The sequence below is a fragment of the Phasianus colchicus genome, chromosome 21 (assembly GCF_987193195.1).
Source record: "Phasianus colchicus chromosome 21, bPhaCol1.hap1.1, whole genome shotgun sequence".
Taxonomy (NCBI): Eukaryota; Metazoa; Chordata; class Aves; order Galliformes; family Phasianidae; genus Phasianus; species Phasianus colchicus.
The window spans coordinates 1,589,908-1,613,017 of NC_143456.1; the positions used below are offsets into that span (position 1 = coordinate 1,589,908).

The 23,110-nt window shown below is 61.6% G+C and overlaps 2 protein-coding genes across 7 annotated transcripts; both read left to right on the forward strand.

Annotated features, from left to right (window-relative positions):
- Positions 1-127: 127 nt before the first annotated feature.
- LIMK1 (LIM domain kinase 1) lies at positions 128-8,748 on the forward strand. 2 transcript variants are annotated; one of them, XM_031591925.2, is made up of 16 exons: positions 128-305; positions 2,506-2,602; positions 4,468-4,606; positions 4,735-4,844; positions 4,923-5,129; positions 5,585-5,690; positions 5,766-5,950; positions 6,030-6,213; positions 6,324-6,410; positions 6,849-6,980; positions 7,065-7,124; positions 7,206-7,271; positions 7,363-7,519; positions 7,587-7,642; positions 7,722-7,879; positions 7,978-8,748. In XM_031591925.2, the coding sequence occupies exons 1-16, from the start codon at positions 248-250 to the stop codon at positions 8,162-8,164; spliced, it is 1,989 nt and encodes a 662-aa protein (XP_031447785.2). In that variant the 5' UTR covers positions 128-247; the 3' UTR covers positions 8,165-8,748. The 2 variants fall into 2 exon arrangements, with proteins under 2 accessions (XP_031447785.2, XP_089978826.1); XM_090122700.1 differs by lacking the exons at positions 128-305; positions 2,506-2,602 and adding an exon at positions 2,615-2,959.
- A 737-nt stretch (positions 8,749-9,485) lies between these two features.
- Positions 9,486-22,947, forward strand: SEPTIN4 (septin 4). 5 transcript variants are annotated; one of them, XM_031591923.2, is made up of 12 exons: positions 11,156-11,174; positions 16,771-17,064; positions 17,214-17,307; positions 17,380-17,466; positions 18,202-18,325; positions 18,566-18,700; positions 18,791-18,908; positions 19,174-19,275; positions 19,638-19,734; positions 19,860-20,022; positions 21,446-21,545; positions 21,772-22,947. In XM_031591923.2, the coding sequence occupies exons 2-12, from the start codon at positions 16,990-16,992 to the stop codon at positions 21,829-21,831; spliced, it is 1,155 nt and encodes a 384-aa protein (XP_031447783.2). In that variant the 5' UTR covers positions 11,156-11,174; positions 16,771-16,989; the 3' UTR covers positions 21,832-22,947. The 5 variants fall into 5 exon arrangements, with proteins under 5 accessions (XP_089978830.1, XP_031447783.2, XP_089978829.1 ...); XM_090122703.1 differs by lacking the exon at positions 11,156-11,174 and adding an exon at positions 15,365-15,570; XM_090122706.1 differs by lacking the exon at positions 11,156-11,174 and adding an exon at positions 16,466-16,492.
- Positions 22,948-23,110: the final 163 nt, after the last annotated feature.

Genomic DNA, 23,110 nt, shown 5'->3' on the forward strand with positions numbered 1-23,110 from the left:
CCGCCCCCAGGACGCGCCCCCTCCTCTTAGCCACGCCCCCTTCCCATAACCCCGCCCATCGCCCCGCCCCCTCAGACCCCGCGCCGGCGCCCTGCGCCCCCGGCCCGTCCCCGCCCGCCGCCCGCCCGTGCCCGCCGGAGCCGCAGCCGGAGCCGCACCGCAGCGGCGGGGCAGGGCAGGGCGGGGCAGGGCTTGGGGCGGCAGCGGCGTCGGCAGGGCCTGGCGCGGTGCCGGGCAGCGCGGCTGCATGAGGTTGATGCTGCTGTGCTGCACCTGGAGGGACGAGCCCATGGGAGAGGAGGAAGGTGCGTGACCCCCCCCCCCAACATACACTCCTCCCCTCCCCTGGCCCGCCTGACTCAGCGCTTCCGCCGCCCCCGGGCCGCCCCGCGACCCCCTCCCATCCCCGCGGCCCAGCAGCGCTCCCCGCGTCCTTCCCGTGCCCCTTATCCTGCCCGCATCGTTCCCATATATCTCCCCCCGCATCTCCGCATCCCTTCGTGCGCCCCTACGGCCCCCCTGTGCCCTCCGCCAGGCCTGCTCCCCGCTGAAGCCCTGCATCACTCCTGCATCCCCAAATCCCCTTTCTGCATCACTCCTTCATCCTCATTCCCCTCCCTGCAGCTCCCATCCCGTCTGCATCTCTGCATTACCCCTACATCACTCTGCATCCAGCCTGTATCCCTCTTCCCTCTTACACCTCATCATCCCAATATTCCCTTCCTGCAGCTCCCGTCCAGACTGTACCCCTACATCACTCCTGCATCCCTCCTGCACCCCTGTATCATCTCTATATCATCCCCGTTCCCCTGTCCAGCCTGCATCCCTCCTGCACCCCTGCATCATTCCTGCATCCCCATCTAGCCTGTGTCTCTTGATCTCATATCCTTCTCTGCACCCCTACATCACCCCATCCAGCCTGCGTCCTCCCTTGCACCCCTTCATCACCCCTGCATCCCCACCCTGCAGCTCCATCCAGCCCGCATCCTCCCCTGCACCCCTATATCACCCCAGCTTCTCCCATCCCATCTTTGTACCCCCTACATCTCTGCCCCCCAATCTGCCCGCATCCCCCTCACACCCCTACATTTGCCCCTGTTCCCCCATGCCAGTCTGCATCCCTCCTGTGCCCCTCTAGCTCCATCCACGCCCCCTTCTTTTCCCCATGCACCCCATTATCAAAACTGCATCCCCCAGCCTCCCACATTTCTTCCTGCATCTCTATCCAGTCTCTCCTGCACCCCCACATCCCTTGTGCACCCTCCATCTATCCTGCATCCCCCTTCTGTACCTCCATATCTCCCTCTACCCTCATGCTCACCCCATACTGCACCCCTATCCAGCCTGCCCCCCTTCTGCACCCCACAACCTGCTGCACCCATTAACCTGCATCCTGCCCTGCACCCCACACCCACTCTGCACCCCTCCTGCATCCCTCACCTTCCTGCCTGCACCCCCAGCTGCACCCCACTTCATCCCATGTCCCCCCAGTGGTGTGCTCTGCTGCATCCCACACCCTGTGCATCCCTGTGTACATCCTGCACCCTGTGTCCCCACATCCCTCTGCATCCCCATGTGCACCTGCATCTCCCCATCTTGCCTCCTGTTCATCCCAGCAACCCGTGTCCCTGCACCCCATCCTACATCCCTGTGCTGCTGCTGCACCCCGTGTCACCGTCCCTCTTGCACCCACCTGCACCCCTGCATGGCCAGCACCCATCCTGCACTTCCATGCAGGATGTACACATACCTGCACGCATCTGATGTCCTGCTGTGCCCCTTTCCATCCTGTCCCCTTTCTCTGCATGTCCCCTTCATCATCCTGCAGCCACCCCACACTGCTGCAAGCCTCATGTTGCTCCCCCAGCTTGGCACCAGCGCCCCTCTGTCCCCATGCATCCCAAACATCTGTCCTACAGCTGCATCCCACTGTGTCCCCATGTCTCCTTCACCCCCTGCCTGCTGGACACCCCCGCACCTCATTTCCTCATGCCTCCCTGCACCCCAAAGCTTCCTCTCATGCTGAGCACCCCCATACTGTTCTGCTGTCCTGTCCAAGGACCCCCGTGTCTCCTTTGTACCCCTTGTGCCCCATGCATCACCTCCTGCCCCACTGCAGTCCCCTGAATGCCCCATGTGCCCCCTGGCCTCCTTCCCTGACTTTCTCTCTGTCCCCAGTGCTGTGCCAGCCTTGTGTCCCGCTGCCACCCTGTTCCACAATGTCCCCCTGGTGCCACCCAGCACCCTGGGAATGTGCATTGCCATGGCAGGAGATAGAGAATACCCAGTCCCCTGCCCAGAGTACAGCCCTGGTTGGCACCAGTGGCACTGACACTGCCATCATCCCCAGCGCCAGGAACATGAGCACAGTGACCTTGTCCCCAAGTTGGAAAGCCTGAGGAATCGATCTATGGATCGATGAGGGACCGGGGGGTGGCTTTGGTGGCAGAGGGGCAGCAGGAGAATGTGGTGGGGACAGCGTGCAGTGACATCCTTGTCCCTTAGGGACCGACCTGCCCGTGTGTGCGAGCTGTGGCCAGGGCATCTTCGATGGGCAGTACCTGCAGGCGCTGAACGCCGACTGGCACGCCGACTGCTTCAGGTGGGACCCGCGGCGCAGTGACATTAATAACACAGGGACATGGAGGTGACACTGAGCCCACGCGGGGCTCTGCCACTCGTGTCACATCCCACATGGCCGTGTCCCTCCTTCCTGCCCCCCGGGGTGCGCAGGGGCCGCGTGGCCATGTGGTGGGGGCTGATGTCACCGTCCCCGTCTCTCCCCGCTTCCTCTTTGTCGTGCGCTCTCCCTGCGGTGGGAGCTGGTGGAGGAAGTTGGGGACGTGGGGGTGGCCCGGAGCTAGGGGGCCACAGGGGGGCAGGACGGTCCCCATCCCTGCATCCGGACGATGCTGGCAGCTGTGCTGAGGAAGAGCCGTGCCCTGAGTGCTGGAGCCAAGTAAGGGGCGGGGTGGGATGGGGGTGTTCGTGTCCCCTCCCCATTTCATGGGGTGCCATTCCACATCCGGGGTGTGCTGCTTCGCTAGAGCTGGGATGGGTGCATGGATGGAGCGATGGAGGGATGGACGGATGGATGGACGGATAGATCCATCAGCCCCATGAAATTAGTCCTGTGGGGTAACTGGATCCAGCCTCTCCCCTCCCTCCGCCCTGGGCTTCCGGAGGCCCATGGCTGCTTGCAGAAGCCTTCGGCCTCTCCTTATCTTCCTCCTCTTTCCACTACACGCTTCGGGCTCTGCTGTCCCCCCGTGACAGGAGCACGGTGCCTGCTGCTCCTGCTGCCGTGGGGAAGTTGGGGCAGCGTGGGGAAGCGTGCTCTATCAGATGCTGTGGCAGAGGAAGGAAGCGGAGCGCGGCGGGTGCCGCATCCCCCCGCGTTCCGGTTCTGTTTCCCCGCGCGGTGTCGGTTCGTGTCCCTTCCCCCGGTCCCCACCAAGCGCCGCGGCCGCCCCGTCGGGGCTTAACGGGGGGCGGCGGCAGCGGAAGGGTTAAGGGGGCGTGGCCGCGGCGCCGATTCCCATTGGGTGCCGCCGCCCGGGTGGCGCGGAGCGGCGGCGACCTCGCGCGGTGACGTCATGGGGTGGGGAAACTCCGCGCCGTGACGTCACGTCTCTTGGGGGGATGGGGAGGGGGTTCCACCTGCCTCCCCCCGGAGAGAACGGGGGGGGTTGGGAGGAGACTGACTGACTGCGGGGTCGGAGCCGCAGCTTGACACAGCCCCCTCCCCCCCCAAAATCCACAGCCTTCCTGCAGTGCTCTCATTCACTGCCCCTTGTATATCTCAGCCCCTCCTCCCACCTCGTTATTCAGTACTCCCCCCCCACACTCACACAGCTCACAGCCTCCTGACCCCCACCTCACTCCACCCCATAACTCACTGCTCCCTATAGTGCACCGCCCCACTGCATCCTCTAAATCATTGCATCCCTCAAATTTGCACCCCCCACCCCTGTAAATCACTGCACCCCGTAATTCAGTGCCACTCCCTGCACTCCCACAGCTCACAGCCTTCTGGCCCCCAACTCACTGCTCCCTATAACTCACCGCCCCGCTGCGTCCTCCTCAATCACTGCATCCCACTAATAAGTCCCTGCCCCTGTAGAAAAAGCCTCTATAATTCACTGCACCCCTATCATTCATTAGTTCCCTCCCCACTGCTGTCCCCCCAAATTCTACAGGGGAGGGGGAGGGCTGCTTATGCCCATGCCCACACTCTGCACATGGGGGGGGAACAACACGGGGGTGAGTGGGCAATGACTCATGCCAAGGCTGCAGTCCCTTGGTGTGACTGTCACCATGTCACGCACCCCTCCCACACACCCCCAGGGAGGAAGAAGTGGAGGGAGAGGGGGACACACATGGCAATGAAGGGAAGCAGTGCACACAGCCAGATGGAGCTGACACTTTGTGACACCCCCTGGTGTCCCCAATGTCCCCGTGCCACAGGTGCGGTGAGTGCGGGGCCTCGCTGTCCCACCAGTACTACGAGAAGGATGGGCGGCTGTACTGCAAGAAGGATTACTGGGCACGTTTTGGGGAGCTGTGCCACGGCTGCGCCGAGCAGATCACCAAAGGGCTGGTCATGGTAAGGGGAGGGGGACCCCCAACCGGGGGTTTCTGTTCCTGTGTGGGTTTTGTGGCTGCCGGAATTCCCCGGTGCACGGGGAGCGGATGGAGGTGTCTGCGCGGCAGCACTGATGTCACCATCTGTAGGTGGCTGGGGAGCAGAAATACCACCCCGAGTGCTTCAGCTGCCTCAACTGCCGAGCGTTCATCGGGGATGGGGACACCTATGCGCTGGTGGAGCGCTCCAAGCTGTACTGGTAGGTACTGGTAGCAGCAGGGGGACGCATCCCTGTACATTTTCCCCGGTCCCTGTGCTCACCCACCCTGCCCCGCAGTGGGCACTGCTATTACCAGATGGTGGTGACGCCGGTCATCGAGCAGATCCTGCCTGACTCGCCAGGCTCCCGCATCCCTCACACCGTCACCCTTGTCTCCATCCCTGCCTGCTCCGATGGCAAGCGTGGCTTCTCTGTTTCCATCGATCCGCACTGCGGTGCCCAGGGCTGCGGCGCTGAGCACTCACGCACCGTCCGCGTCCGAGAGTGTGTATCCCATCCCTGGCACTGAGGTCACACCCTGTGGTTGGGTCCCTTCTGCTTTGCCACACTTTTGGGGTGGGAGGGTGAAGGATGGGATTGGTGTGGTTCCATCTGCCCATGGTGGCCCATGGGGATAGTGATGGATGTTCCTATCAGGCAGGGGTGGCACTGTGTCAGCGTGTCCCCATCTATCAGCGTGGCTGGAAGTGATGTACTAGGTTCGTCTGTCTGTTGGGGGGCTGTGGGAAACAACCCATAAGCTTGGGGTGGCTTGGCATCTCCATCTAACTCGAGGGTACAGTCCCAGTGTGTCCCCATCTAACAGGGATGACCCATGGGTATAGTCCCAGTGTATCCTCACCCCTCAGTGCGACCTGTGGGCAGTGTGCCTGCACGTCCCCACCTGGCAGAGACACATCCAATGGGGCTGACCTCCCTCTTGTGTGCTGGCCATGCAGGGTGGACCCAGACTGCATCAGCCCCGATGTGAAAAACTCCATCCATGTGGGTGACCGCATCCTGGAGATCAATGGCACACCCATTGGCCATGTCCCACTGGATGAGGTAGGCTCTCCCCGTGCTCCCCAGCATGTCTGTCCCTTGGGGTGCCCCATGCCACCCCATGTGCTCTCCACCCAGATCGACCTGCTGATCCAGGAGACCAGCCGTCTGCTGCAGCTGACCATTGAGCATGACCCCCACGAGCCCCTGCCCCGTGACTCAGCGCTGCCCTGCAGCCCCCTGCCTGACCCACACAGCCCCCTGCGCTCTCCAGTCCCTGCACCCCATGGAGACCTTGGCACCATGCGCCAGCGTGCCGTCATGTAAGGCCACCACACATCCCCAAGTCCCCTAGCTTGTTCCCCAACCACCAGAGTGACCACACGTCTGTCTGTCCCGCAGGAGGAGCTGCAGCACAGACAAGTCTCCAGGCTCCAGCTCGGTGGGCTCACCCGCCTCCCAACGCAAGGACATCGGCCGCTCCGAGTCGCTGCGCGTCGTCTCTCGCGCTCACCGCATCTTCCGCCCCTCTGACCTGATCCACGGCGAGGTGCTGGGCAAGGGCTGCTTCGGCCAGGCCATCAAGGTGCAGTACCTTACCATGCCATTTATGTTATGAGCATGGTGGTCTCGGCTGTATGGGGTAGGGATGTGAGTGATGCATCCCAGAGGTGCTGAGTGCCTGTCCTCTGCCAGGTGACACACAGGGAAACGGGCGAGGTGATGGTTATGAAGGAGCTGATCCGCTTTGATGAGGAGACGCAGAGGACTTTCCTCAAAGAGGCAAGCGAGGCACCTGTGTATACCCGGGTGGGGGGACAAGGGGTAGGGCAGGCTGCCATTATTTAAAGAGAGGTTCAGATTGGGTGTTATGAACGATTTCTTCACAGAGTGGTGAGGTATTGGCACAGGCTGCCCAGGGAGGTGGTGGGGTCACCGCCCCTGGAGGTATTCCAGAACTGGAGATGTGGCACTGAGGGATGTAGGCAGTGGGCATGGTGGGGGTGGGGTGGGTGGGTTGGTGTTGGATTTGGGAATGTTAGTGGTCTTTTCCAACATTAATGATTCTAAAGTCCCTCCTTGCGGGATGCTGGGAGTGGTGCTTGGGAGATGCTGGGTCATGGGGTTGGTGGCTGTGTGGCTCTGTAACCATGTAACCAAGGGCAGTGAGCACAGGGACACCCTGGGGTATCCCAGAGCTGATGGTGCTGCGGTCCCCAGGTGAAGGTGATGCGCTGCCTGGAGCACCCCAATGTGCTGAAGTTCATTGGAGTGCTCTACAAGGAGAAGCGGCTCAACTTCATCACTGAATACATAAAGGGGGGCACCTTGCGGGGCCTCATCAAGAGCATGGTGAGTGTGGGGGGAGTGGGTGGGGTGCAGCTCAACCACCCTCAGCCCATGGCAGGACCCCCATCTGTCTTCTCTTTCCCGCAGGACAGCCACTACCCCTGGAGCCAGCGGGTCAGCTTCGCCAAGGACATTGCTGCTGGCATGGTGAGCAACGCATGTGTGGGTCTGTGAGGTGGGATTGGGTGGGCTGATGGTGGAAGTACTGCTGAGTCCATCCCTACCCAGGCCTACCTGCACTCCATGAACATCATCCACCGCGACCTCAACTCCCACAACTGCCTAGTGCGGGAGGTGAGTCCCACCATGGCTGTCCCACAGTGGCCCAGCAACGGGACCGGCCCAATGGTGCTGGCCCCATACCTCACTCATCCCCTCCATCCAGAACAAGAGCGTGGTGGTGGCCGACTTCGGGCTGGCGCGGCTGATGGTGGATGAGAAGAACCAACCCGAGCACCTCCAGAACCTGAAGAAGCCAGACCGCAAGAAACGCTACACGGTGGTGGGCAACCCTTACTGGATGGCCCCCGAGATGATCAACGGTGGGCACGGCCGGGGCAGGGGACATGTGGGGAGGGGACAGCATGACCTGACCCATCTCTCCTGCAGGGAGGAGCTACGATGAGAAAGTGGACATCTTCTCCTTCGGCATCGTGCTGTGCGAGGTGGGGGCCGTGCCGCTGTCCGTGGTGCTGCTCGGCCGTACCGCTGGCGCTGAGCCCTCCGCCCCTCTCCTCCCCGCAGATCATCGGCCGGGTCAGTGCTGACCCTGACTACCTGCCCCGCACCACCGACTTTGGCCTCAACGTCCGCGGCTTCTTGGAGCGCTACTGTCCCCCTGCTTGCCCCCCCAGCTTCTTCCCCATCGCCGTCTGCTGCTGTGACCTGGACCCTGAGAAGCGGTGAGCGCCCTCCATCGCTCGCTCGTCCCGCATCTTGCTGGGGGATGCTCGCATGGCCGGGGTGGTGACATGCTATTTGTTCCTCCGTCTGTCTGCAGGCCGTCCTTCAGCAAGCTGGAGCAGTGGCTGGAAACGCTGCGCATGCACCTGGACATCCGCCTCCCGCTCAGCTCGCAGCTGGAGCAACTCACCTGCGCCTTCTGGGAGATGCACCGACGGGGCGAGGGGGGGCTGCCCCCCCACCCTGAGCTCCCCGACACAGCCCCCCACCTGCACCCCCTCTAAACCCGCAGCATCTTCCCCGGCCCGGGGCTGGCCCCCGCGCCCCCCAGCATCCCCTGTCCCCGGGAGCTGGCTCTCCCCGGACTGCACAGCCTGCACGGCCCTCCCTGTACATAGGGCCCCCCAGGAGCGAGGGGTGGAGGGGACACTTCCCCTCTGCATTCGCTCGGTGACCACACGGCCCCCCCCTCTGCACACCCGGGGGTCCCCCTGTCCCAGCCCGGAGGTGCCTTGGGTTTCCGTGAACTTGCACTGCAGCACAGTAGGGGCGTCCCTGTCCTCCCCAAGCAGTGGGGGGACGCTGTCCCCATCCCCCTCTTCGGATGTCCTCGTGTGCTCACGAGCGGGGACAACCGGGGTGGCACCACGGGGATGGACACATTGCGCTCCACACGTCCCCACTGCGCCGTGACCACCGTGTCCCTTGGGAGGGCCATGCATCCCCCCAGGGCTGAGCCAGGTCTTGGCGGGTGTGGGGACGCCGTGGTCCCCCTGGGGTGGCCGCGCCGTGTGGTGCTTCTCATGCTCTTTATTCAGGTTCATTTTCTGTAAGATATTTAAAGAGAAGAGTTTGTATTATTTTTTCATACGATGTAGTTTGCCATTTGTCACTGCCTCAGTTCTGCTTTACCGAAGGATGAAACTGTGAAGCCTCTCCGCGCACTTTGCCCGGGAAGTCCAACGCGACGTCCTCTGCGGAGGCGGGAAGGGAACTCAAACTGTGATGTACCCCGGCCCTCGGTCAATAAATCCTTCCCCGCTCGCTGCGCGGCCTCTTTGGGACTATGTGCTCCAGCCCTGGGGTCCCTGATGGAGCAAGGTGGGACCAGGTGGACCCTGAGTCCCTGTCACCTCCATTATCCTTGGTGCTGTGGGTTGCTGGATCCCTGGGTACTGGGGCATCCCTGTCCTGGGAGGATTTGAGTCCTGGCTGGAAAAGACCTTGATTCTAAGGGAGGGGACAGGGTGGTGGCAGTAGAATATCCCAGGGATGCTGCAGCTGGACAAGGGAATAGCACAGCCATGAGGAAGAGGAGCTTGAGCTCCAGACTGGCTCCATGTGGATCACAAGGGAAGCCTCGGGTTTATTGCTCTGCTGATGCTCAGGGTCTGGATCCTTTGAGGCTGTGCTGGCAGCCTGTCCCATCTGTGGGAGTATGTGCCTGGTTGCTCCTTTGTGAAGAACTATGGAGGGACTGGGGGTATTTGGAGAAGAGATGGTAGGTTCATCCCCAGGGAGCAGCACAGGGACACTCTGGATCTTGCACCCACAATGAAGGAACTCCTGGAACTCTTGTCACACCTCCCTTGGTGACATCATGCTATGCCACTTCTCCCCTCTGGGCACAGGACGCAGGCAGTGTGGGACTCACACATGCCCTGCTCCCTGGGGACGGATTTCATCCAATCTCCGGCCACCCCCCACACAGCCCCATGGCCCCCAACCCACTGCTGCCACCAGACAGTGCAACCCTACAGGGGCCCTCAGCCACCATCCCCCAGCCTCGTGGCAAGGTGCCTATGTCATCCTATGTCCCTGAGTTGCCCCAGAGGCTGCAGGGCAGGCGGCCAATGCCATCAGGCCGCTTGGTGGTGGCCCTGCAGCGTCCCCTGGGTGAGCAGCAGCAGGCAGTGGGCAGCCGCCTGCAGCCCGGAGCAGGGCAGGGACAGAGCAGTGGTCACTCAGTCACCTTCACACTAAGTGACCTATCCCGGGCAGAGCCACCAAGCAGGGGTTGTCCTCCATGTGGCAGCCAGGTGGCCACAGCCATCCTGAAGGAGCAGATGACACAGACCGAGCCCTGCACGGTAGTTTTGTCACCTCACATGATTGATGTGGGGACCCAATTGCCCCAAGATCCTTGTGCCACCCACCCCACCGTCTGCACCCCAACCCCACCACCACCTCGCAGCCCCATCACCAACCCCAAACCACCCCGCAGAGCTCTGCGGCCACTTGTGCACAAATCCATTTCCCGATGCTCAGGGCACCAGGACCCCATGGAGCAGGGCTCCTTGTCCCCACAGCCCCCTCCAGCCCAGCCCAGCAGGGAGCAGAATGAGCACCTGTGTGTGCTGCACCACAGGGCTGAGCAGATGGCACACCAGCACCCAGCACCTTTCCAGCTGTCACCTCCCACCAGGGACATGGGCACCCAGGCCAGCTCTGTGCCCGTGAACCCACACCCTGATCCTAGGTCCCCAAAAGCCCCCTGTGCCTGTTGTCCCCAGCACTGCCCTGCTGTCCCCTTGCCCTGGGATGTCTCCACCACCAGGGCTCTGTCCAAGCCTGATCGCAGCTCAGCTTGGTGGCCCCTGCTGCACTCACTGCACGCTGTCACCCCGTGCCCCGTGTCCCCAGTGATGGAGCCGAGCACTTCCAAGAGCAGCCCTGTGGAGGTGGATGCCATTGCAGAAGTCCCGACAGGCAGAGGTGGCTTCAGTGAGGATGTGGCAATGTGTGACAGAGCTCCTGCCACCACCCTGCTGCAGGACAACGGCTCCAAGAACTTTGCCTGTGGTGTTGATGTTGGGCACAAGGTGGACAAGGAGCTGGCCACTGAATTTAAGACGACCTTCATGGGTGAGTTTGGGTGGCTAGGGCGAGCAGACAGGGAATATGGTGATGCCCAGGGACACCTGTGTCCCCTTTGCCCTACCCTGGGGGCACACCTGGAGGGGACAGCATGGAGCAATGGTCACAAGGAGCTGCAGCTCACAGCCTTCCTCCCCATTGCAGTCATGACTGACAAGGGGAACACCGACTTCTTCTGGAACCTAAAAGGTGAGGCAGGTGCCCGCAGCAGTTTTTGTAGGGTCTACATAAACACAGCATTTGTGCATCCCTATGCCATGCACTGTGCTAGCCCTGACGTGTGCTGGGGGGACATGGGGACAGCCAGAGAGCCCAGCAGTCCTCAGCTGATGGAAAATCTTGCTTCTTCCCACCCCGGTGCCATCCTCTGCCTGCTTCTGTGTTGACCCTTCCCTGGCTGCGGCTTCAGATGAGGAGGTAAGTGATGGCCTGGCAGCACTGGATCCCCCTTGTGGGGGATTTTGGGGCTGGTGACATGGGATGAAGCATGGGAGGTCTCAGGGGGTGGCACAGAGCTCACCCATGGTTTCCCCCACCCTTGGCACAAGTCTGGGGACATGCTGCAGAGGGACAGCGTGGGACCAGCAGGCAGGGAAGGGGTTAATCACCCCATGTCCTGGGATGGGCTCTTTCCATCTTGTTTGGGTTTGGAGGAAGAACAGCTTTGGCAGTGCGCAGCCTCGTCCCAAAATAACTCGGCCTCCCATGGTAATTACAGAGCTGCCCCTCCAGCTCGCTGCTTCCCTTCCAGCTGCTACCGCCTGGGCTGGACAGGACAGGGTGCTGGGGGTGCTGAGGGTGCTGGGGGCCCTGGGGACCACCACCCACCCTTCGTGTCACTGCTCTTCTTCTTGTGTCACCCCTGGACAAGGAAAACTGGGTCAGTGTGGCATCTCTAAGATTGGGGACATGGCTGCTGTGCCTGGCACTGTCCTGCTCACGTGGAGTAAAGGCACACAAACCCCACAGGCTCCGCTCCCACAGTGATGTGGCCACACTGGGGACACCCAACACACTTCCCCACCCACGCATGGGCAAAGCGTGACCCCCTTTGGCTCCAGCTGCCACATCGCCTGGCCTTGCCCTGCTGCATCCCCCCCCTGCTCTGCAGCTGATCCCTTCAGCTTTTAATGCTCTATTTAAAGCCCGGGCTGCGGCTCTGCGGCCACATCCCTCTGACACAGTCAGGCACCATTCTCCTCCAGCGAGGCCAAATTCCCATTGCTGAAGGCTGAGCACATCACCCACCGGTGCAGCTGAGCACGGGTAGCTCATCACAGCAGTGGCCAGCTCCACTGTCCCCAGGAGAACTGCTCCTTGAAGGGCAGCGGGCAGCAGGGCTCAGCATTACGGCGAGTAATCCCCAGTAAAGCTGTGTCTCAGAAGGGAGTGCTGACTGCAGGGATTAGGATTGAAGCATCCACCCTCACCTATCTGCCCTGCCCCATATGGATGTGGACAGGGGTTGCTCATGCTCCCAGTACCCTGCAATCGGTGTGAGTTGTGCATGTTCCCTGGTGTCTTCCAGCAGTGGTGTTAATGCTGGTACCAAGTATCTGCTGAGCAGCACTCAGTATTTTTGCCCAATTCCTTGAGTCAATTCCCGGTGCTGGGGCTGCCCCCTCCCACCAGTACCAGGTGCCAGTGCTGGTGCTCTGTACCCAGTACCGGTGCCATCACCCTTCAGTGGGTACCCATACTGGTGCCCTGTGCCTGGCATCAGTACTGGTGGCCATACCTGGTACTGGTGCACTGTCCTGAGGCTTTGATAACAGTGCCCCACACCCAGTTCCCAGTGCTGCAGCCCTGTTCCCTGTACTGCTACTCCACACCGGTGCCCTGTGCCTGGTACACAGCGCACAGCATTGGTGCCAGCACTTGGTCCGTGGCATTGGTGCACTGGATGATGTACAGTTCCTGGTACCGGTACCGGTGCCCTGTGCCAGTACGCAGTGCCAACACCAATGTTGGTGCCGGTACAGACGTTATCGCGGATGCCCGGTGCCGGTGCCAGCAGTGATGCCGCCGTCGGTGCCGCCCCGGCCCGCCCCCGCCCCGCCCCGCCGGCTGCCGTTCCGCTAATCCCGGCGGCGGGGCCCGGCCGTGCCGCTCTCAGCCGCCGTTCCCGGTCGGCGCCCGCCCCGCGCGGGCCGCAGCCATGGTAAGGAGAGCGGCGGGGGGAGGAAATGACACACGGGACGCGGGATTCGGGATCGCCGCATCCCGACTCTGCCGCATCCCGGTGCCCTCCGTGAAGGTGACGGTGCCGCGGGGCGGAGCGGGCCGGGCCGGGCCATTCGGTGCCGCAGAGGGGCGGGGGGGGGAAAGGGACAACCCGGCCGGACCTGACAGCCACGGGAGGAGCACGGGAGATGTGAAGCGGGGAGAGCGCGCTGCACGCTGCTCCTCGCCGTGGAATCGAGGCGGGACCCCCCTAACACTTCCACCTGCGCCCCGTTATCTGCGGAACCCCCGGGTCGGGGAGGGTACCGGCTGCCCCAGCACCGCCACTTCTCTGTCACCACTCTGTCACGCCTCTGTCACCCCTCGGTCACCCCCGGAGACGCTGCCCCGAGCGGTCCATCCATGTCCCTCCGCCGGAGCCTCGCGTCCCGCGCCGGTGGCACCGCTCCTCCGCCCCGCTGCCGGCAGAGGGGTCCCCGCGGTCCCCGTAGGGAAACCGTACCCGCGATGGGAGTGCGGTCCCCGTGGCACCGGGAAGGGTGGAGACAGCGCTGCGGCCACCGTGGGAACCGAGCGGCACATTCCTGCGGCGCGGGACGCGGGGAGAGGGGGGGGACGGGCGGTCGGAGGAGCGCGGCGGTCCCGCGGAGAGCCCTCCCCAAACGGTGTCGGATGGGCCTGGGGGGCGGACGGAGCCGAGGGACGCCCCGTCCCCGCTGCTGAGCCATCCGCTCCCGGCCACGTCGGGGCCGCTTCGCGCTCTGGGCGCGCTCAGTGCTCCTGCTCGCCTCCCCCCCTCCGGGCTGCGGTGCGATTAGCGATCCTTACCGGAGTGCTGCGCTGCTTCCAGCCCGGGCGGCCCCGGTGTTACCTCCAGGCTGCGGCACCGCCGTGCTGCCCTGCGCTCCCGGTCCGCTCATTCCTGCGGCTCTGGAAAGGTGCCTCGAGGGAAGGGCTGAACCAAGGGAAGGAGCTTTTTGCGTGGTCCTCTGCATGATGCCATCACCGTGCCCGGAGCCGGGCACCATCCCACTGCCGGACCCTCCACCCTGCTCCTCACCTGTGTTTCCCATATCCAAAGCGATTCTCAGCCCTGGTAATGCTCTCAGCCTCTCCGGGTTGCCCAAGTGCGACAGATGCAGCCCGAGGATGGGTTTCCCAACAGAGCCATCACCGATGGGGTGGGAGGTGAGAGCTGGAAGTGAGAAATTCTGATTTTAGGGTATTGGTGGCAGCTGAGAGCTCCCGGCACAGCTCAACAACGTGTAGCTGCAGCCCAGGTGCTGGCTGCCTTGGGAAAGGAAAACAGGGACGGCTGAGCCCCTTGTTCTTAAGGGGAGATGGGGTAGCCATGGGGATGGGTTATGGAGAAGCTTCTTGCAGTTTGCAGGGAGCCCAGTTGGACGTTGGGTGAGAGGACAGGCAGGCAGCAGGGGGGCAAAGGTGTTGGTGGTGTTGTGATGTGGGGAGCGGTGTGTGCAAGGCTGTGATGGATGGATGCCACCTTTAAGTGAGATGCAGTGGTAGAGTGCAGTGTGGGTCTGGGGGTGCCCACATCCTGGCTGCAAAGCTTCCCCACAGCAGCCTGAGAAAGCTGAGGGGAGCAGCCAAGCGTGGGGATGCTCACGGTGGCTCTCCCAGCGCCGGTTTTGCTGCCCCAGTGCCTCTGCAGCCTCCCCCCTCGCAGCCCTCGAGCTGTCACCTGCAGGAAGGTGCGATGCGGGGTGGCAGGTGGGGACGAGGCAGCAAATGCCTCCTCGCCAGTGTGTGCAGCAGGGTGTGTAATCCGCTTATGAGGCATGGAGCAGCACTGTAAATCCCCACTCACAGGTGGGATAGTCAGGGCCTTGTGGTGATGATGCTGCTGGGACTCAGTGTGACATCCCATGTGGCACCTGAGCACTACGGGGTGCTGGGGGGTGGAACATCACTCCCTACTGGACCCCTCTGCACCTAAATCCCCGTAGTTCAGCTCTCCCCCCTTAAGCCCCGTGGTGCTCTGGGGCTTTTTAGCACTTTCCCAGCTAAGTCAGGCAAGTGAAGCGTGCCCAGTCCCGTGCCCAATGCATCTCGACATGCATCAAGGCAAATCAGCATCGGGCTGATGGGAGCAGACCCCAGCCCTGACAGCTTGGGCTTCTGCCCTGCAGGGAACCTGTGAGCACTTGGGTTAACCCCTGAGGATGAGGTGGGCAGCAGAGAGGTGTTTTGCTGTGGATGGAGGTATTTGGGATGGAAATGTTGCTTTTGGAATGGATGTCCCACTCAGCTTGAGAGGCATATGGCAGTCAGGCAGCCCAGTTTTCTTTCCACCCACCCACTGCCTTGGCTGGTGATGCTTTATGACCCTTGCCACCCCCAGAGCTGCTCTCTTGCCCCACAGCTAGGCTCACTCTTCTCCCCATATCCCAGTGCTCCCCTGTGCCCCTTGTGTTGCTCCTGCACCCTCCCAGAGCCATGCCTCGGTGCTGAGGGTGCTGGGTGCTCATGCAGGGTGGAGTTATGCTAATGTCCCTCCTGTCCCTCCCTGAGCCTGGGCGCAGCCTGTGCCACTCACAGCATCTCCCTGCCACGAGTGACAAGCGGCTGGGCCATGGCCACCTGTCCCGAGCTGCAGCCTCTGCAGGAGGTATGGGGGGTAGAGGGGGCAGATGTGGGTGGGGGGCACAGTGGGAGCCCTCACCTGGCTGGACAGAGCTGGGGTTGCAGCTCTGTCCCCAAAACAGCCCTGCTTGGGGACACGCTTGCTGCAGGATCCCTGAGGATGTGGTGCAGCCCCTCATGGCATTATAGAGCTCTGTGCTGGGGAGAGGACCCCCAAGGGCCACTGGCACAGCGGGGTAGTGGGGTTGGGAGTGGAGGGGACAGAGGGCACTGTCACCTGTCCCCATGTGGTCCTCAGATGGGCAGCGTGCGCTGAGCACACTGATCAGGGTGAGGATGCTGCAATTGCAGGGACACACTGAGTGCTGCTGACATGCTGAAGATGGAGGGGGGGCTATTGCAGGGGCCATTCAGCCCCTTGATGACTGTCACCATCCTGGTGGCTGTGGGGGTGCTGGGCAGTGCGGGGCAGCTGAGCATGCTGTGGCCTGGCAGCAGTGTGACCTCGTTTCCAGCCCAATAACTCAGCATGCTTTGCCTCGCCTCCGGCAGGGACATAGGACATGGGAGGGGGGAAGTGTGTTCCATGGTGGACTGTCACCTTGAGACCCCAAGATGCTGTCCTGCAGAGTGGGAGCTCCCCAAGGCCCTCCATTTGGGGCCACCTTGTAGGGCCAGGGATCCTATGGTGATGACCATGGGGAACCATGCACAAACTCCTGCCCCCTCTAAGGTTCTCAGCTCCAGGGCTGTCACCTCTTGTCTTTCTTGTTGCTCTCTTCCTCCCTCCCCGGTGCACCTTTCCCTCACAGCCACATATAGGGGTTCTGCCAGAAGACCCCAAGGAATGTGGGGGTGTCCAGGGCCCTCCCAGGGCCAGGGGGGACAGTCCCCACCCGTGTCCCCAGGAGTGCCAGGAGCCTGCTGACCTCCCCATGCAGCAAGCTGTAAGCACCCGCACCACCCTGCTGCATGGCACCGCGCTGTCCCTGCTCTGTCCCCACGCCTGTCCCGGGGCTGGCACTCTTGTCCCTTTCTTTTGTCCCCAAGGTGTCCCTGCCTTGGGGTGCATGAGACTGACAGCAGAGGTTTGGGGTTCTAATGTTGTGTTGATCTGGGGCTCCCACGACGCAGAGCCATCACAGTGCAGTGCCACTGTGGTGCCATCACGGCATAGCACTGTCACCACAGCCATCCCCTCTCTCCTCGTCCCTTCTCCCCCCAGATCAAGCGCTTCCTGAAGGAGGACTCAGAAGAGGCTGAGCTCACCCAATTCCTCAGGGACTGCCCTCCTGCTGACAGCCCCCGCAAAGTGGAGCCCCCTGAGGGTCGGCGGGATTCTGGCCACCCCCTCTGTGGGAGGGCCCCTGGTGAGGAGCCTACTGATGAGCACGACGTGCGGTCCTTCTCTCGCCCCCGGCCCTTGGACACCCAGCAGCTCATCATGGCCCCCCCACCGCCAAGCCCCTCACGGCCGCGCAGCCCCTGGGGGCAGCTGGACCCCTACGATTCCTCTGAGGTGTGGTGGGCCCCTGGGGAGCAGGGGTGGTAGAGGGGATGGAGGAGTCACTGTGAGGTGTGTGCCCAACCCATGGGACTCCCTTGGGGTTGCCCAGGGGGGCACAGCCCCATGGGGAGCACGCTGTCCCATGTCCCCTCTACCTGTAGGATGACAAGGAGTATGTGGGCTTCGCCACGCTTCCCAACCAAGTCCATCGCAAGTCAGTGAAGAAGGGCTTTGACTTCACGCTGATGGTGGCAGGTAGGAGACTGCATGGTAGCTTGAGTGGGGACAGTGACCTGAGTGTCCCCTCACCATTCCCTGTCACTGCAGGGGAATCTGGGCTGGGCAAATCCACCCTCGTCAACAGCCTCTTCCTGACAGACATGTACAGGGACCGCAAGCTTCTCAACGCTGAAGGTAGGGTAGCAGGGAGGGGGCATGGATGGGTCTGGGGAACCATCCCCAGCTATGACCTTCGGAGCTGGCAGTTCCTCTACACCCCAGCTGGGCTCCTCCGGTCCCCTACACCCATGTTTGTCACTTATGGGCTTTCCCCAAAGGAGGAAGCAGGCGTGGGGCTCTGCCAAGGCAGTAGGGTCCTCTGGCATGGGTTTGTCTCAGAGCAGTGGCAGAACAAAGCCCGCCTTGTTGGGGCTCATAGGGCACTGGGGACAGTCAGGTCCGGGGCGCAGTGCCACGTGGCCTGGTGAATTGAAATACGGTCCCCATCCCCGGGATCCAGCAGAGTTATTGGATTTCTGTTGGTTGCTAGGAGCTATTTGCAGCCTCGGTGAATGCATGCATGGCTACACACAATGGTAGCATCCTCAGGGACATGGGATGTGAGGACAGAGTGTGAGGGCTCCCATTGGTGTTGTGTTTAAAAGCCAGGGACACAAAGCACACATGATGTGCCTGGGTTTGGTGCCCATGGTGACCAGGTCACCATGGGGACACCGGCAGCCTGGTGGTGTCCCATGTCCCCAAGGGCTGGGCCTGACTCAGGGGCTGTGATATCTCCTTGTGTCACTGCCGTCCCATCGTGGGGATTGTGCTGAGTGCAGTGCCATTGTGGCTGTGAGCACATCCTGCTCATCCCCCCCCCCCTTGCATGGAATGCCTGTGCCATCCCCATGTCTCCTGTCCCTGCAGAGCGCATCACGCAGACGGTGGAGATCACCAAGCACGTGGTGGATATCGAGGAGAAGGGTGTCAAGCTGCGCCTGACCATTGTAGACACGCCAGGCTTTGGTGATGCTGTCAACAACACTGAGTGGTGCGACCCAGGGCACATCCCCAGCATGGGGAGGGGAATGGAATATCCCCAAGGATGGGGATGTGGGGATGGGGATGTGGGTGTAGGCAGCCCCCCGTTGTTCAGTGATACTATGGCTTGTGCTGTCCTTGGGTCACGATACTGACCCTAGGAGGAGGCGTTGAGCCTGGAGATGGTGAGTTTGGGGCTGGGGAAGGGCCATGGGGTGGTCACCTCCCTCCCAGCCCGCTGTCCCCACAGCTGGAAGCCGGTGGCTGACTACATTGACCAGCAGTTTGAGCAGTACTTCCGCGATGAAAGTGGCCTCAATCGCAAGAACATCCAGGACAACCGTGTGCACTGCTGCATCTATTTCATCTCGCCCTTTGGCCATGGGTAGGGTATCCCCATTCCCTGCCCACCTGGGGCTAGCAGCAGCAATGGGAGGGACAGGGAAAGGCTCTGGGCTCACGGGGCTTCCCGCAGCCTCCGGCCCCTGGATGTGGAGTTCATGCGGGCGCTGCACCAGCGTGTGAACATCGTGCCTGTACTCGCCAAGGCTGACACCTTGACACCCGCTGAGGTGGAACGGATGAAGAATAAGGTGAGGTCCTGCCCTGGACTGTCCCCTCACCTTCTGCTCCTCTTGTCTGGTGGCTCTTCAAATCCCCTGCCAGGGCTCTGTGTGGAGCATTCTCCATATTCCCAGCAGTGACAGTCCCCAAGGACATGTCTCTCTGTGAGTGGAGGGATGTCTGTGTCACCCAACTTGGGGATGAGTGTGCTGGGTGCACTGGGGACATGGGATGTATGGCCCTGTTCCTTCCCATGTGGCAGAGCCCTGCCACACACTGGCTGTGTTCTTCCAGATCCGGGAGGAGATCGACCACTATGGGATCCGCATCTATCAGTTCCCTGAGTGTGACTCGGATGAGGATGAGGAGTTCAAGCTGCAGGACCAAGCACTGAAGGTGGGTTGGGCTCCTCCAGCACTATAGAGAGGGGGCAGAGCCCCACAGAGTGGGGGCACCTTGTCTTGGAGGGGACTTGGGGCCAAGGAAGCCATGTCACACCTCATTGATGCTAGACATCCCATGGAGATCTTGATGTTGCCACCTGCAACTTGGGGGGAAGGGATAGGATGGGGATAGAAATGGAGATGGGGATAGGGATGGGGGTGGGGATAGGAAAACCCATGCTGTGATGCTGCCACGCCATAGACAGAGCTCCAGGGTATCAGTGCTGGATATGGACAGAGAAATGCAGGTGGAGGGTTGTGGGCCACAGCAGCAAGGCCAAGACCTGCTCTAATTCTATGATCATTCTCTTGCAGGAGAGCATCCCCTTTGCTGTCATCGGCAGCAACACGGTGGTGGAAGCCAAGGGACGGCGTGTCCGTGGGCGGCTCTACCCCTGGGGCATCGTGGAAGGTAACGTCACCAGGACGTGTCCCTGTGGAGATGGAGGCATCTCCTGCTCCTTCTCCATGATCTGGTCCCCATGCAGGTGCATTTGGGGTCCCCTGACCCCTGGTTTCTCCCCCTCCCCCCCCCAGTGGAGAATCCATCTCACTGTGACTTTGTGAAGCTGCGCACCATGCTGGTGAGGACCCACATGCAGGACCTGAAGGATGTGACGCGTGAGACGCACTACGAGAACTACCGCACGCAGTGCATCCAGAGCATGACCCGCATGGTGGTGAAGGAGAGGAACCGCAAGTACGGGCCTGGGAACAGGGCTGGGCTGTGGGAGGGCTGGGGCAGCCCCTCCTCTCCTTGGGTTGTCCATGGGATGTCCTGTCCTGGTGGGTGGCCCTGCCTTGGTGGCTGGAGGGGTGGTGGGAACCCTGTGCTTATGGGCTTTGGGGGCAGAGCAGAGCAGGCAGCAGGTGCCAGGGCTCTGCCATCGTTGCCAGATTGATGGCACTTGCATGCCCTTTAGCACCCCAAAATGTGGGTGCCCAGTGGGCTGGCATGGTGTGGGGACTCTGCGGGGGGCCTTGTCCTTAGCTTTGGGCAGTCACTGGTGATGGCCATGGGTGCCCTAAGCTTGTCTCTCCATGTGCACTGGGAGAAGGAAGCAGCCCTCGGCGCTGCGGCTGTGCTGCTCCGACTGCTCCGCAGACTGAGCTGGGGACGGGCCCGTCCCCCCTGCCACCTCCGCTGCATCCCCCTGCCCCTCTATAAAGTGCTTGCTGGTACCTAATGCTGTCTTGGTCCTTCTGTGCCTGGCAAGGGCTGTGCACAAAAGCACTGGGGGGGGGGCTCCTGGGCCAACCCTGCAGCCACCCATCCATTGCCCAGATCGGCATCCGATTGCCCATGGTGCAGCACCAATGGAAGGATGCTGTGCCCATGTACTGGGGACACCCAACTCATTTGGGCAAGGCAGGGACACCATGTGCCACTGTCACCAAGCACCCACCTCCAGCAGCAAAGAGGTCCATGGGGTTGGGTGCGCTGGGCACAGTACAACTTTGTTCCCATCCTAAGGCACACAAAGCAAAGCACCTTATCCTGGGGTGGAGCCAGCTCAGGGTGCAGCCACTGACTCCTTTAAGAAGGGTCCCTGGGGCAGGTCCCCTGGGCTGGTGACCTTGCTCGGCCCATGCTTGATTCCATCCCCAGTGACCATCCCAAAGTGACCCCCAATGGTGAGGAGCAGTGAAAATGGGTGGTGGTTTCCCAAAGCAACTCAGGACGCAGTCAGAAGCCAGCCCTTGCCTGTGCACACCCACACCTACCCCAGTGCCTTGGGGCAGCCATCCCCTGTGTCAGCTTCACGCATCACCGCTCCGCTTGTCGCTGGCGCATGGTGGCACGCGTGACCACTGTGAGTGACAGTGATGTCCCCACCACGTGTCATTCAACGGGGACCCTCCCATGCCCTTGTCATGGCAGAACCCATCGACTCAGATCACTTCAGTCCTGCCCAAAGGGGTAGCCCAGGGGGGGGATGCGCTGCGCTGCAATGCCTGTTCTCAGTGATGCTCTGGGAAAGCTGCACTGCCAGCAGCTGTGGGACACGAGGTTGACAGTGCTGTCCCCAGATCTTGTGTGGAGCTTGGAGGTGTTCGGTGAGCTGGGAGAGCTCGAGTCTGGGGGGGTGGGAGCATCCTCACCTCCTCTCTCTGCCCCGCAGCAAGCTGACACGGGAGAGCGGCACGGATTTCCCCATCCCTGTTATCCCCCCGGTGCCGGACTCGGAGACGGAGAAGCTCATCCGGGAGAAGGATGAAGAGGTGAGCACTGAGCTTCCATTCCTCCCCCCTGCTGTCCCCAGGTGTTGCCTTCAGCCCCAGCATAGGACACCCCTTCTGCAGTGCCCTACACAGGGTGGGGAAGAATTTAAAGAAAATTGTAGGTTTTGCCCCAGAACACAATTCCTGGTGGTCCATACTTGGCAGGCTTGATCAGGGGAGGTGACGTGGCCATGGGCAGCACATGTCACCTCTTGTTCCCTTCCAGCTGCGGCGGATGCAGGAGATGCTGCAGAAGATCCAGAAGCAGATGAAGGACTCCCACTAACCACCCCCCCCTTCTTCCTCCTCCTCCTCCTCCTCCGGCCGTGCCCCACGCGGATCAGAAATGTTTACATCATGCTCCATCCCAGCCAAGCTCTGAGACTCGGTACCAACAACACCTCTCACCTTAAGCTGCTGCAGTGTCGCCTTATGGACTTGGGGACGGCGAGGGGATGGGGTGCACCTCCCAAGTTCCCCCATACACTGTCCCAGTCCCTTCTGCACCCCCTGGGCTGGGTGCAGTGTTGTCCCCATGGCTTTGGCTCCCTCTGTGTCCTCCCCACCCCGGGTATTTTCAAGAGGTCACAACTACCCTGTTGCCCATGGTCTTGTCCCTGTGTCACCTGGGGCTGCCTGCTCATGCTGTGAAGGAAGAGGGAAGGAGAGGACTGGTCCCAGTCTCACAAACTGGGGTCTGTACCACTCAAGATAGGGGTGGAAAGGAAATCTGATGACAAAGGGTCAGTGGCTCCTGGAGACCACAGGTCACCCTTGGCCAGGGTCTTCCCTGCCAACAGAAGGTGTTCTGAAGTTCAATGGTGTCCAGCCCTGTGTCCTTGTCACATTCCTTGTCCCAGTGGAGCACTGTCCCATGGGAGCATCCCATGCTAGTGCACAAGGAACCTTGGGGAATCACCATCTCCCCCAAACACCATCCCTCCAACCCCAAATCACAGTGAGCAGAGACCTGACCCCACCCTGTTGGCCCTACAAAGCAATAATCACCGTCCCCTCCCTCAGCAAGAGCTTTGTCCCCCAATGGCGTTTTGGCTGCTTGCTTATCCATCATGACACTGTGTCCCCCCAGATGTCCCCATCCATGCTGCTTCCTGCCAGAGCACCCCAACTCCCCGCTTCCCTCAGGCAATGGGGAAAGAAGAAAGGGGACAGTGAGGCAGCACGGTGGCCCTGAGGGCTGGAGGCAGAGCTGGGGGTATGGGGACATGTCCCCTCCCCACCTGGGCCACCCTCTCTGGTATCCCCTGGGTGGGTTTGAGCCTCAGCCCCACAGTCCCCATGTCATAGTTTGGATGGCTCAGGCTGGGTGGCGGTAGGGACAATGCCAGCAGTGTCCCTGTGTCAGCCACAGCCCGAGGGGTCCCTGTGTCAGCTCGCCCATGAGCGGGGACCTGCAGGCTGGATGAGCACTTTCCTTTTTTATCTCGCTATTTTCTTACTGAAGAACCTACCTTTGCATGATGGTCATAGATGCATTTATTAAAATATACAAAGAATATAGGTTTATAAATTCGTATAGAGCTAGTGGAAATATTTTTAACCCC

What these genes read in the sequence shown, in the direction of transcription:
- LIMK1 (XM_031591925.2), top strand. Translation starts at nt 248, where the DNA reads ATGAGGTTGATGCTGCTGTGCTGCACCTGGAGGGACGAGCCCATGGGA. An exon ending in GCCATGTCCCACTGGATGAG is followed by an intron (nt 5,691 to 5,765) that starts GTAGGCTCTCCC and finishes CTCTCCACCCAG; the next exon opens with ATCGACCTGCTGATCCAGGA. An exon ending in GGGGCCTCATCAAGAGCATG is followed by an intron (nt 6,981 to 7,064) that starts GTGAGTGTGGGG and finishes TCTTTCCCGCAG; the next exon opens with GACAGCCACTACCCCTGGAG.
- SEPTIN4 (XM_090122703.1), top strand. Translation starts at nt 15,535, where the DNA reads ATGGCCACCTGTCCCGAGCTGCAGCCTCTGCAGGAG. An exon ending in GCTGTCAACAACACTGAGTG is followed by an intron (nt 18,326 to 18,565) that starts GTGCGACCCAGG and finishes CTGTCCCCACAG; the next exon opens with CTGGAAGCCGGTGGCTGACT. An exon ending in TGGAACGGATGAAGAATAAG is followed by an intron (nt 18,909 to 19,173) that starts GTGAGGTCCTGC and finishes GTGTTCTTCCAG; the next exon opens with ATCCGGGAGGAGATCGACCA.